General features: G+C 42.2%; 1 protein-coding gene across 5 annotated transcripts in view; it reads right to left on the minus strand.

Moving 5' to 3' along the window:
- The window catches only part of TACC1 (transforming acidic coiled-coil containing protein 1), a 79,031-nt gene that overhangs the window by 8,658 nt on the left and 56,664 nt on the right, over positions 1–13,709 (minus strand). For 4 of the 5 annotated variants that reach the window (XM_088152077.1, XM_088152078.1, XM_088152076.1 and 1 more), the window contains 7 exons: positions 13,085–13,145; positions 11,679–11,892; positions 6,439–6,497; positions 4,894–5,034; positions 3,631–3,707; positions 2,351–2,394; positions 567–727 (listed from right to left, as the gene is read on the minus strand). In XM_088152077.1, coding sequence (XP_088008203.1) covers positions 567–727; positions 2,351–2,394; positions 3,631–3,707; positions 4,894–5,034; positions 6,439–6,497; positions 11,679–11,892; positions 13,085–13,145 — 757 coding nt within the window. The remainder of the gene's footprint in view (positions 1–566; positions 728–2,350; positions 2,395–3,630; positions 3,708–4,893; positions 5,035–6,438; positions 6,498–11,678; positions 11,893–13,084; positions 13,146–13,709) is intronic. The other variant, XM_088152075.1, reaches the window with a different exon arrangement.

The following is a 13,709-nucleotide window of genomic DNA, read 5'->3' on the forward strand; positions in this document are numbered from 1 at the left end:
TTTTGATAAACCTTGGAGTGGAGTGATGTGTGAACCCAGCCTATCTGTTCTATATTATCTAATACTGATTCTTCCAACAGATAGAACTTCTTTGGCAGAGATCCTTCCCATTGCCCATCACCTGGCTGACATAGCAGAAGAAGCAAGCAAGCAAAGCTAACGTTTTAGCACAGAACCACAATTCCTCTCCATCAAGACCATGACTGCATCTTGGTAACTCCAGAGAACAGTGTTCATATGGGCAGTCTCCAGAAGGTAGACAGGGCCAGGACAGAGCAAAAAAGAGGACTGGTACAAAACCTACATTTGATCTCATGCAATTAAAACTTACTTCAAATTCAATTAAATTTGTTAAGAGCACCTAATGTGATTACTCTCCACATTTCTATGCTTCTGTCACATTAAAAACAACATGTTGACAGAGGGTTTTAGAAGAACTCTAGTGCTGCAATCAACACACTGGGGATCCTTAAATTGTGCACCCATGGCCTTCAGTGAAGGAAAACCCCAGGTCTCAGGCTAACAAGGAAGGAGGAAAAAGGGACTTTTAAACAAAAAAAAAGGACCTTCTTGAAACCTTCCAGGACTCCCTTCAGGTTCTCATATCTCCTGAATAGATCGGACAGAGACCTCTCCACCGAATTCAGGTCAGACAAGGCTTGTTCTTTCTCCATTGTCAGCTGTTGGAGACTCTTCTGAGATGCCATGTTGGTTCTCTGTTCATCCTCTGTGAATTCAAAGGCAAAAGAGAATGATACCTCTAACTCGACAGGCCTATAGCTAACAGATATCAAGTAGGGCAGAAGAGAGCAACCTCGTTCAGCTTCAGGGTGCGCTTTCCTTTATGGGTTGCAGGGAACATGATGCCACTAGAGTGAGTGGAGCCAACATATTTAGCTGTTTGTATTTTCCTATTGGGGGTTTTGGGGTTTTTTAAGAGGCAAAGTATCTATTTAAAGCCAGCCTTCCAAAATGTGGGGACCGTCCAGATGTGTGGACTTCAACTCCCTACTTTGTATATCTACATGACTATTGCTGAGAATTCTGGAAGTGGAAATCCACCACATCTGGTGGCTGTCTTGGGAAAGAGACGGATTTTACCTATCAAACCACCCTCAAAACAGAAAAAAATTAGGTTGCTTGTTCAGGGAATTTCAGGTTTCTAAGGAATGCAACTGGGGCTTCCAGCCTTTGCAAGAATTAAGGTACCCGTTTCACCCATTAACACCCCCCACAGGGAGAAAAGGGACATTTGGGGAGTGGGGGGCTGCAAATGGGATGCTGGGGCTCTAGCTTGTTCATCCGCAAGCTAGGAATTTCTCCCACTTTAATTCCACAATCTGAGAGGCCCATATAAAGAGTGGGGGACGAAGACAAGTTTTAGCTGAGTTGCTGAAAACGTTTTGTCCAAACTGCAAGGCCTACAAAATCTTTTCAGACTCAGCATTTTGCCATTAGCTAAAGATAAAAGTAACCATCTCTAGAAACCTTTCCATCAAAGAGAGTAGCTATACTATGAGCAACAGATTGAGAGAGCAGAGAATATATTTTCTGTTACAAATATGAGCATTCCAAGTACAGATCGTATGTACTAGAAGCACTGGAAAAAAATCAGCTCCCCAAAATAAGAACAAATCATCGATTTATAGAATTCAGTTTGGAACATTTTTGAATATTCAGAAATATTTCTGCCATTTATGGAAAAGAGCAGGGCTCCTTACAGGACTGGGGTCCTACGGAAAATCTTCAGCAAATCAACTCTGAGATTTCAATAGGCGTCACTCATACACTTCCAATTGTATCTTCACAATTAAAAGCAATTAAGTGTGGTTCCTCTGGAAGCTTAACGCCCCACACTAATATTTGACAGAAAGGGTTGGGAAACTTGCAATGTATATTTACAAGCTATAGATTTAGCCCTTCCTTCAAGTTCTAACAGTGCTGATAAAACAAAATCCAGGCTACCACCTGAAAAGCTTGAGTCATGCACTCAAGTCATAGGAACGGTTCTTAAATCATACTTTTAAAAAACCCTCTACCTTTGATTGGAGCAGATGGTTCTCCTCCATCCCACCATTTCCCACTCTTAGCTCTCTCCTATCTCTAGTCCACCTACATAATCCACAGCCAAGGGATCACAAGTATATATAGTGATAGGTCTCTTTCCACTTTCCGCACATCATGGACTAGAGGAAAAAAGAGGTGAAACTCTATAAGCACAAGAAAGAGCTCTAAAATAACTATCGGGCTGAATGTTTGCAAGCAGGTGTGAACTTGAACATGCTGACTTCCTTATTTTGTTCCTCCCACTAATTTTCAGGTGAATATTTGGCACTTGGCAGTTGCTTACCTATCATCTGCGCAATTGTCTTCTCATATTCAGCCACAATCTTCCTAAAGAGGAGGCAGAAGTAAAGATATGAGAAACAGAAGTGTTGTTCATCCTTTCCTTCTCCAGTAAACCCAGATGCTTTGGGCATCTTCTCCTTTCCAGCCATTTCTTTTCAATATATTCCTAGGTAGGCCAGCTTCATTGCCCTGCTGCTAGATGACTGGACATGCCAGTTCTAGAAGTTCTAACCCACCATATCAGAAGAGGCACCAGATTGGAAAAGGAATGTCAAACATCAAATCCTGTTGTCTTTCCCTTACAGATAGCTTCCATAATCAAATGCATGTAAAGGTTATTTAAGAATTATTACAGGTGTACCTGCTTCACTATCAACAGGCTTGGCCTTCAAATCATGACACCAAAGCAGGCTGGTATACTGTGGTGGATTTGATTCACCTATTTGTCTAATTTTGTACCTCTTCCTTTCAAAAGAAAGGTGTTTCCTCAGTTTCCTTCTTACAGGAATCTTGTGAGAGGGGTCACATTGACTGTGACTGCCCAAGTTCTTCCAACATAATTTTGGGGCTGATTTGGGATCTCCTTATCTTTTTTCTTAGTGGCCAACACAGGATTGAAGCATCCAAAATCATGGAAATCAACCCTCAATAGTGTATCCAGTTATATTCTTTTCCTTCCATAGATATGCCCTGTTGTTAAATCACCTTTGTGGGGGCTGAATACTGGATTTATTTTATATATGATTTTAAGGTTGACAAGTGAGCCATCACAGTCTCTAGATGTGCTCCACGTGAGGAATAGCCAAGAGCAGACATTCAGAGAGCCTTTTGCCTCTTAAAAATAACTTTGTGCAAACTCTTTCAGTACACCAATAATAATGATCAATAGGAGACACATCAAATCTTGCAAGTGCAAAGATTCTAGATAGTGCCAGTGCCGGTTGAAGATCTTACTCCTTGTTTCACTGTCTCTATATTTATCTATGTGGAAAACAGCCTCAAAGTCTTCAATTCATAATACATTATCCTGAAGAGGTGGTGTTTTTGCTATCAGATTGTAAAGCCCAGATTTTTCAGTGTCATGGCAGCCTTCAAATTACAGGTTAATGTAACTGATGGCAACTGATTATATTGCAAATTCCTTAATTTGGTGAATAGTCGCTATTGATTCGGTGACAATTAACTTGAGTCTTCCTCTCTGGAAACTTCATGTAGTGATCTACAGCTGCACACTTGTAAACAATCCGAAACCATATGGAATTAGCGCTGCTCTTGTTTTACCTCATTTCCAAAACTTCCTGCCGACTTCCTTCATATTTTCTCTTCCATTCGTTGGCTTCAATTTCCTTAGATATAATCTAAAAGGCATGAATACAAAATGCAACTGTTAGTTCTGCTGAAGGCAGTTCTCTCACCTCTGAAAGAAATGTGGTGAAGCTGTCAGGAGGGAAGGGGAGGGGAAGAGACCACACTATGCGCAGTGGGGCAGTGGTACTTCAAGTTTCTCACATGCAAATGCACCTGTGGACTTTGTCTGAGGCTTAGTTGGATGTTCTCAAGAGATACATGCCTTGTAAATAAGCTGGGCTACACATTTTTATCTTTCCGGGTTATCTAGAAGTGATGTAAGTTATGGGCTGATACATCTAGGGAAAGTCCTGTCAGATGATGAGATGTTTCCTCCCCTGGTTACAAGAGGACTTTTCTTAATTAAAAGTATCAACAGAACAGTATAAGTAACCTTTGGTTAAAACTGGGAGATAGCTGATGGGGCCAGGCTCCATTAGTATCACACCGCTAATAGTTTTGAAATGTATGGCTAATGTTGACATCAGCCTTCAGTCCTCAAGGATAGACCTGACCTATGGCCCAGATCTGAGGAGCAATTCTCCCAGAGATCAAAGTGAAGTAGGAAGTTTGAAATAAGGAAACAGGCAGGCAGAAAATTCTAATTCTACAGGTCATGGTGGAGCAGGAGGTCAGGTTTCTAGCATATTTGTAAGATGTATTACCTACCCCAATCCTAAAGGACTCTGGCAATGTTACAGAAACATTTATGTCAGCCCCAAACAATTCAAAGGTTATGAATGACTTGACAATCCAAGGAGTTTCTATTCTGGGCCAAATATACCCCAATTGCAGCCCTTGGACTGCATGCAACTCTCCTCTCCAGCCTTTGCTACCCTCCAAAAAGCTAAGTCATTAAATTCACCAGGAATAATTAGTAATATTTAATGAACTGAATGAAACTGATTAGGTTAAACCCATTTCCATTTTTGTCCCAACCTGCAATTAAAGGCCAGTTGTGACCCTCTGGCCACTGAAGCAGAGCAAAGGTGCTGTGCATTCATACAGGCATAGAGGGAGCAGGGGACAACCTTCAAAACAGCCATGTTAGCCTCTGAAAGAACACAAGTTTTCCCTTAAAAAGAGAGGCCCTTCACTTGTCCCTTGACAGAGCACCTCTTGAAAATTTTGCACACTCCAAGAGAAAAGCCCCCAAATTACTAACATCCAGACCACATTCCATCATCAGGCTGTTACCTCTTCTCTGATCAGAGTCAGAACAGCCATCTTATCAGATTCACTGAGGCAAATGGCATCCAGGGGGCTTTCAGCCCCTCCTGTTGTGCTGGCTGGTGCACTTCCAGGAGCCTTTTCCATAGGACACAGTTCAGGGTTGCTCTGTAGAAAGAAGGACTGAGTCACCACAGGATACAACCAACCCCTTCTAAGTTCCACCAGGCTTCTCCTGGCAGACCACCAACTAAACAGACCTACAAAACCTAAGAAACTTCTGTTAAAGAGTTTTACTGTAGGAAAGTTATGAAGCCATACAAAAGACTTCTAGTGACCGTGTGTATGTCAGCCTTCCCAGGTAGACCAGACAGGAAACATGACCAAATCAGTTAATTCTACTTTATTCTAAGGTTACATGAACAGAACCTTGCAAGTCAGAAAGTACAATTCTCCTCCCATCTCCTTTACAGCCAGAGAAATGAGAGAGGGTTTTTGCAGATGTGAAATGCTGTAAAAGGGTATGGCTGTTATTTGGAGTTACATCGGGATAGACATATGTGTAACACAGTTAATTCCAAGTTTAGAATTCTAGTTCTGAACAAATTCAATATCTGAATCTTTGTGCAGGATAAATGTCAGAAAGTATAGCCATGACTGGGACCTGACAGGACTGTTACCCTTTTGTGAAATGAAGGGAACATCTCTCTTTACAGGACCACATTATTTGCAAAAATAAGATTCTAGTTTTTCAAAAGATTCTCAAATAGCACATAAATGGAAGATTGTACATTCCATTGTAAATGGAACATTGTACAGACCATTTATCTTAAGAACAAGCATGCAACCTTTTCTTGGAAACTCTGGAGAAATGAACCAGGGCAAAAGAGGAAACAGCACTGGGGTCCGAGTAATAATGAAGCTGTTATTCTGAAATCTGTTTTCTTCTATGTTGCTTTCCATTCAGTTTCTCCAGTGCTAGGAAGCAACTTTGGCACAAGGCAGGCCTTCTATTCTAGCTGTAGCCCAGCTCAACTGTCAGCAGAGGTCCTTGTAAAGGTAGTAAATTTTCTATATATCTTATTTCAAGCTTGTTCCCACGATAGCATTTTGCAAATGAGAGATGAAACAAAAGGCCTTTGGTTTAAAATATTTTGAGAACATTGGAGGTAATAGGCCACCCTCTGAAAAGAATACCCATTTTCTCTTTTCATCTTTTGCAAAATCTTGCATTCGTATTATTTTACTATGATATTGTATAATATTATTATATAGCAAACTCTCAATTTTTCAGATCTCGATGCAACAGACTTGGCATGAAGCAGACCAAAGTCCACTGTGATTTACATCATGTTCATAAGGACATTATTACACAATTAACATAATTGTGTCATCTACATCATCACCATGACATATTTGATTTAAGGTGAAGGCAATGATTCAGCTCCAATGTATTCTGCCGTTCCATGCAAAGATGAAAATGTAGTAAAACTAGGTCCTGGGCACGGAACTGAGCAGAAGCAATGGTCCACAATTTTGGAACTGGAGGATAAGAACAGTACTTGTGCTTACTGAGATATCGCTGGAGTTATTCTTCTCTTCCAGTTTGTACAAAGAGTCTTTCTCGGAACCTACAGCAAAAGAACACAAGGAGATTACACATTATGACAACAGGGATCTTCCTGGTCAAATAACTGGAATACGAAAGAGGCATGCAATGTGCAAATCTATGACATGGCTTGAAAGAGAGAAATATGAGGATTTTCAGTGAATTAAGACCAGGATGCTCCAGGTGAGAATCAGTACTGTTTGGTAGAGAGTTGAGGAACCTGTTTTTTTTCCAGAAATAGCTGAATGATGATGGCTGGGCTGCTGTGAGTTCTAAATCAGCAATACTTGGGGGGCCACATGTTCTGCATCTGCTATTCCAGCAGAATGACATCCTAGAGCAGGAACGGGAGAAAATATGTCGATTCCGAGATGTTGTTGAACACAACCGGCAGTGAAAAATGCTGTAAGATGTAGTCCAGCAATGTCTACAAAGCCAAGAAACTAAGCTCTAGATCAGAAGGACCACATGGCCGTAGTAACATGCCAAACAGTGCCCTCCAAATAGTGGTTGATGAGGCCAGAATAAAAACTAAACTTCATTTCATTTCATTTACATATATTTAAAATTAAATTAAATTAGTAAGGTTGATCTCCAGTCATGTGCTTCATACTTCCTTCCCTGGTTCCCCATTAAAAAAATAAATTTGGCAACACTTCTGGAAATTTCTGGAGGCTTCACCAAAGCTTTTCATGACTTTGTGTAGACCCTAAGGCTTCAGGTTGTGAATTTCTCCTTTGTGTAATAGAAACCCAAGCTTGAATATCTACTGACTAGAGCTGATTAGAGGTTTTGGGGCCACAGCCATTGCAGATTCTGATTTCTGAAGTGCGCTGTTCTGAGATCTCTGAAGAGAGGGCAGATTGTAAGGTGATGAATAAATAAGACATTATTAATAATTATCAGTCAATTCTTATAATGCATTTCAATATTTCTGTAGCAGTGTTTGCCCTTTGGAATGAACTGCTTATCAATGTTCAGTTCCCCTAAAGGCCTTAAAAATGTGGCTATTCCCCTGAGCATTTGGGCTGGGATAAGTAAGTTCCCACTGGGAGAGAGTATGAATGTGAATAATAAAGAATCATTTATTACTATTACTATCATCATCATCATCATCATCTTGGCTGTTTCCTGTAAGCTGCCCAGAGTCACACTGTTTGAGTTGGGCAGCCATATTAATTCAATCAATCAATCAATCAATCAATCAATCATTAAATTGATATGCCACCTGACTCCCAGCAATTCTTTATAATTGTTAAAAACATTTCAAAACAAAGAACAATACAAAAACTCAAAAACAGCACAAAATACAAAGATGGCAAAGAAAACAAGGGAAAGGAAGAAAGGGTCATCCTCGCCAAAGGCCTAGGCAAAGAGCCACATCTTCAAAATACCAGTAGGGTGAGGCCGTCTGAATCTTGGGAGGAACCTCATTCCAGAGAAATACAATCAAGTAATCAATCAATCAATCAATCAATCAATCAATCAATCAATCTTTTTAAACCAAGGGGTGGAGGTGGGGAAGCAGAAACTGATCCAAATCAGAGACCTAGGGATGCTATCCTATGGAAGCGTCCATGAGTTATGCCCAAGCCTCCTAGGCAGATCAATATCATGACCAAAGGGACCCAAAACAGCAGGGCACCACAATTTGATTTCTGTTCCCCAGGCAATGAAAAATATTTCCATGATGGACCTGAAACAGATGTAGAAAAAAAGAGAAACGTCTGAAAATGAGCTTCCTCCTCTTCCCCTGCACATTTGAGTGAAACCCGGCCAGACTGTTCCTACAGGAAAAATCACTTTCATGTTGTCCAGTCTCCAGCTGCTCCATGGATTGGGATGCCAGATCCTGCCAATCTCCATCCACAGCAGCTGTTTGCTCCCCTCCACTGACAAGCACGCCAGCCTCAGGCTAGACCAGGTTGATGGAACAGAGCTGCTCGCATACGCCCTTCTATTCTTATCAGCTGGATAAACACAAGGAATGCAGCCTTTGAAATGCATGACAGTCTGCCTGGATGGAGCCAAAGAATTTTCCTCTGTTATCTTTGATTTACCTCCTAAGGCAGTTTCAGGACTGTTTGACTTCCAAGAAAGCTTTGCTCACCATGCTGACCAGTCTGTAAAGATGTGAAAGAGTGGGGGTGGTTGTGGTGGTCCCAAGCTTAGAACAGAACTGCTCCATTCAGAATGTCTGTGGGAAGGTTTTGAGCAAGTTGTATTGCAATGCAATGGAAAACATGTTGAGTGTTCTACCATACAGGAACTAAGGACGTAAAGGCCATTAAGCAGGACATAGGAATTTGGGCAGGATGTAAGAATGTTGCCTACTTAGGTAAGGAAAAGTAGCCCTAAGGACCCACATCAGAGTCGTGTGTTGTATCATTAGCTGATTTGCAAACTGTTTCAGACAGGTTTTCCTGGGAGGGAAACGGGAAATAAATAAGGGTAGAAACAAATATATGGTGCCTGCTTGGTCAAGACAGGTCACCCTTCTCTAATCAAGGGCCATCAAAGCTGAAGTACAATTCCCATCACCAGCTTCACGATGAGACAGTCCAATACAGCTGGAGCCATTTAATTTGGGAGAAACAAAATTAAAGTGCCCCTGACAGATTCTTATTTCTTATTTATTTCTTATTAAATTTGTATGCCGCCTGACTCCCAATGACTCGGGGTGGCTCATAGGTAGAACATTTTTTTTTAAAAATCGGAAACAAAAATAAGGAATGAAAGATAGCAAGGTGACAGAAACCGGACTGGAACAGAAAAAAAAAAAAAAGAATCCAAGGGGCCTTCACTCATCCTTGCTAAAGGCCTGGGAGAAGAGCCAGGTCTTCAAGGCTCCTTGATACACCAGTAGGGTGAGGGCCATCTAGATCTTGGTGGGGGCGAATCTCATCCCAGAGGGCTGGCGCTGTCCAGCCTCTGCTTCTCCTCATCTCCACCACCTCTCTAGACAACTGATTCCACTGCCAAATTGCTCTTATCATTTTCCTAACATTCAATTAGAGTCTGTCTTCTAGTCCCCAGTTCTTTACTCTTTACTAAATTCTTTACTCCATCTTGCTTCTGGGATGAGACAGACAGCAGATCTTCCATGTGCCATTCTTCCAAGTTTTTAAAGAAGGCTGGCACATCCCACCCACCCACCCCCTCCCCAGTCTTCTCTTCACCAGCCTAAATACAAAACCTTTAATCTCTCTTAATAGGTCTAGTTTCTAGCTCTGATCAACCTCATGGTTTCCTCTGAAACTTTTTCATTGAGTCTGAATCTTTCTTAAAGTTTGGTGCATCTGATGGAGGCAGAAGAAAATGAAGAAATTCATTCCCATGATTGGAAATTATAATGCTGTTGATGCAGCTTAAAACTGTTTTCCTCTTCTACAACCACATCGCACCACTGATTTCTAGTTCATCTGTAATCATCTAGTCTTCCAAACCATGATTTTTTTTAATTAAATGAAGGTGTAAAATGGAGAGCCGGCCTTGGGCAAAGCAATATGCTTACTCTTAAGGAGGCCTTGGAGCCCCAGGGGCAGTCTTAGGAAGCAAAAATGACAGACAGCTAAAGTCCAGTTCTTTGCTTGGAAATGTGCCCACCAGCCAAAAAGAAGGCAGAACGCAGAACGCAGAACAGGAGATCAGAGATGGTGGCATTTAGCTCCTTTCCAGTTTGTCTCAGCAAAATAGGGTTTTTGTGAACGGACAGCCATTTTGCATACAAGCTAGTCCCTCCTGCAGTTGTTTTGTGAGGGTGCCCACACCAAGCTCTCAAAATTCCTCATGTATCCACCAGCCACTTCATGGCCTGCCCTGCGTGGAGAAGGAAATGGGACCATGTCCTGCTACAAGCACGCCTGCATTTGGAACAATAACAGAAGGGGGAACCAACTCACTTGCAACTCTAGATGCAGAGGTTTAATGTTTCTGCTGAATATGCAAACATCTTTTTAATTTCCTCCTTTTTAATATTCAGACAGGCATTTAAAAATAATGCACGTCTTCTAGGCCTCGACTTGAGTGGGAGTGCATGTTGCACCAACATGCTAAGAGTCCTGAAATCAAGGAAGAGCTCAGAGGAGTTCTAGTCTATCTTTCTCCAACCAAACTCTCCCAGCAAATCCCTACTGCACCACTTGCCAGCAATCTTCCCCTGTTTCCAACTTACGATGGAAGAGACAAGGGTTAGGAGGGCTAAAATGAATAATGCAGCAGAGATGTCAATGACACTGCATTTGGGCAAATGAGCATTCATGAAAACATCCAGCGTGGTAGGGCACCTAAGTATCAAGGGAAAACCCAGTTTTTGTAGTTCCCAGTGTCCCTGAATGCTTTTACTACAAGTTATTTCCCATAGTTCTCAACATATTTGGATGTGGTGGAAAGTATCAGAAGCAGAATCCGGACCAGGAGATCTATCGCATTCCCTGAGGTCTTCATTTCCAACATGCTTAGGACAATAATGGCAGAGCTGGCATCCTCCATGAACATTGAGTCAAAACATCAAGCACTCTGCATCTTGGTACACAATGATTTAAGAGGGCCCAATACAATGGGAATCCAATCTGCAATTCAAACAGATTTTCCCAATGTTGGCAGATACTAAATAAAGTATTATGGCCCAGTAGACACCACTTTTTAATCAAATCAGTAGTTCCATCCTGCAAAGCTTTGATTAATCAACCTGGCAATCTGAAAGGTCATTTTGCTTAGAAGAATTAAATATTAAACTCTCCTTTACTCATTTTTTGAAGTCTCTTTTACAAGGCTTTACACCTATACTTATATTGATATAGGTCTTCCAGATCTCCAAAAGATGTATGTGTACCCTCACACATCAATATCTAACAATGTGAACTTATACCCACTCAGAGGCTTCGGGAAGAGACACATTCAGTGAATCCAACCTGTACATTTGTGTTATTAAAAAGGCATATGATGACTCAGAAAAAATTCCACTCAGCAGCTGATAGCCTTCCCAGAATGCAAGCATTATTGAAATACAGTAGCCTCCTGCATCCTCTCTCCTCCAGATGTGTTGGACTAGAATTCCCAGAATTCCCTTGCTGGACAGCCAATGACTATGCTACCAGTAAGGGTGATGGGAGTTATGGTTCAGCAAATCTGGAAGGCAGGTAGAGGACAACTACATTATTAAGGCAAGAGAGAGATAAAATAATGAAAGGAGCTTCCATACCTTCTACTGAGGATGAAAACGTATGATTTATGGTGGACACGGGCACATTGGAACACTCAAAATACTCCAGGTCCTCCTCGGGCTCACCTTTTACCTCCAACTCAGCTGGCTTCTGACCGGAGGATGTGGAAGCCAGCTTCTCTTCATCGGTAGCATGCCCGTCTCGACTGGGAAGATCTGGGATTTTGGAAATAAGTGCTGCTTCCTCTTCACCCTATATAAGCAAGAGGGCGGTAAGAATAATCAAATCTTGACTATATACCCATCACAGTATTTAATGGGAACCTGATTAGTAGACAGGCTACATCCAGGAAGCCCAGCCACCCCCAATCTTGGCACCCTCCAGCTATGGGACTCCACATTCTCAGCAACAGCCACGCAGGCTGGAGAATCCGTGGAGCTGACGTCCACACCATCTGGAGGCACCCATGTTGGCTGGAGCAAGGATTGGAAAGAGGACTTCGTGTAGTTTCCCCCCCCCCTCTTTCTCCTGGTGCAAATGCTATGACCTGGTTCACATACACATAAAACCACTAAGGCTGGTGAATGGAATACACATACCTCCCAGCAGGCTGGCTGGGGAATTTTGGGAGTTGAAGTCCACACAGCTTAAGGTTGCCAAGGTTGAGAAACACTGACTTAGTGTATTGTGTGAACATGCTGTCTCCTGCAGTATGAGTATATTAACTATGAATTTTACTTGCATGTCTTGACAATCTCAAAGCTTAAAAGCTTCCCAACTTGGGGGTTGAGGGAGGAAATTACATATTTTCATGTGTCAAACATCAGAACCGTTACCAACTCCCCTTTCTGGTACTACCTTCTAGTTCTTACATTAAATTCTGGACCTCTGAATTGTTGCTAGCACCATGGCAAATGCTTCTTGGCCAAGAAGATTCCCTCAAAATAACTTCCCTTCTCCAGGCAGGGAATGGAGAAGTGATCATGGCTAGGAATTCATATCTGGCTAGAACCACTGAAAGGCTGAGCAGAGAGAGTTTCTCGCAAAACAAGGCACAGGAGTGAGGTATACACAAATATATATCTCAAGTACAAATATATATATATACCCACACCCACATATATATATATATGTATGTCCCACACATGCAGCCTAGAATGGAGTAGCCACCATGGTACCCCTTGGTTCAGCATCTGTCCAAGTTGCCTACTCCTGTCCTTCATGTTTAAGATTTTCAACCCAGCCATTATGACTTATCATACCAACCAATGGTGGATGCCCAGAATCTTGGCTTCAGGAAGGCCTATGATGCCAACCTCTGAGGCTGGCAAATTTGCTCCTGGCTCCTCCTGCACGCATCCACCCACCACATATTGATTCTGCATTTCTGAGCAAGGACAGCCATGCTGTAAGGGGGAGTCAGGCAGCAGCTGAACACCTTTACCTGAGAGCAGGTATCCAGGGCCAAGGAATGAGTCTCATACTTTTTCACCTTGCAGCCACTCCTGTAGAAAGAAAGGAAGCCCCGGTTAGGGCCCGATTTTCTGGTTTTCCCATGGAAAGGGGAGAGCAGGCAAGGGAGAAGGGACACAGACAGCCAGAGAGGGTGGGGCTGAAGCAAAACAAATGGCAGACCCTGAATTTGCTGACGTTCAGCGGGGAAGGAAAGCCATCAGCCCCCTTTTTCCTCTTTCGTGGAAGACCTTCTTGGTCTGAAGTAGCCAGCACTAAAAGGCTTTTGAGCAAGCTGTGCAAGGCAAAGGACACATTGCCAATACAGGATATCCAGACCAGTTTACCAGCACAATACATGTGGGTGCAAATGCTGAATAACTGCATGCACATTTCTCATTCTTAAAGGTAGCTAAATGTATATTCAGGGTAAATGTGAGCAAAGGCTCCTAAAGGCTTGCAGGACCTCACAGAGGCCTGGTTCGGATGCAAGGCTACGTCAGATTCTGAGAATGCTTCTTCCTTCATCCCACTTGAAAAGATGACCCAAAACATCTGCTTCCTGATTCAAACTAACCACCGTGTACTTCCAAGCCAAGCCAACCTGTCGCTATTTT

The sequence above is a fragment of the Python bivittatus genome, unplaced genomic scaffold (genome assembly GCF_059951505.1).
Source record: "Python bivittatus isolate LINGU-HERP-01145 unplaced genomic scaffold, Pbiv_v1 ctg000680_np1212, whole genome shotgun sequence".
Classification (NCBI taxonomy): domain Eukaryota; kingdom Metazoa; phylum Chordata; class Lepidosauria; order Squamata; family Pythonidae; genus Python; species Python bivittatus.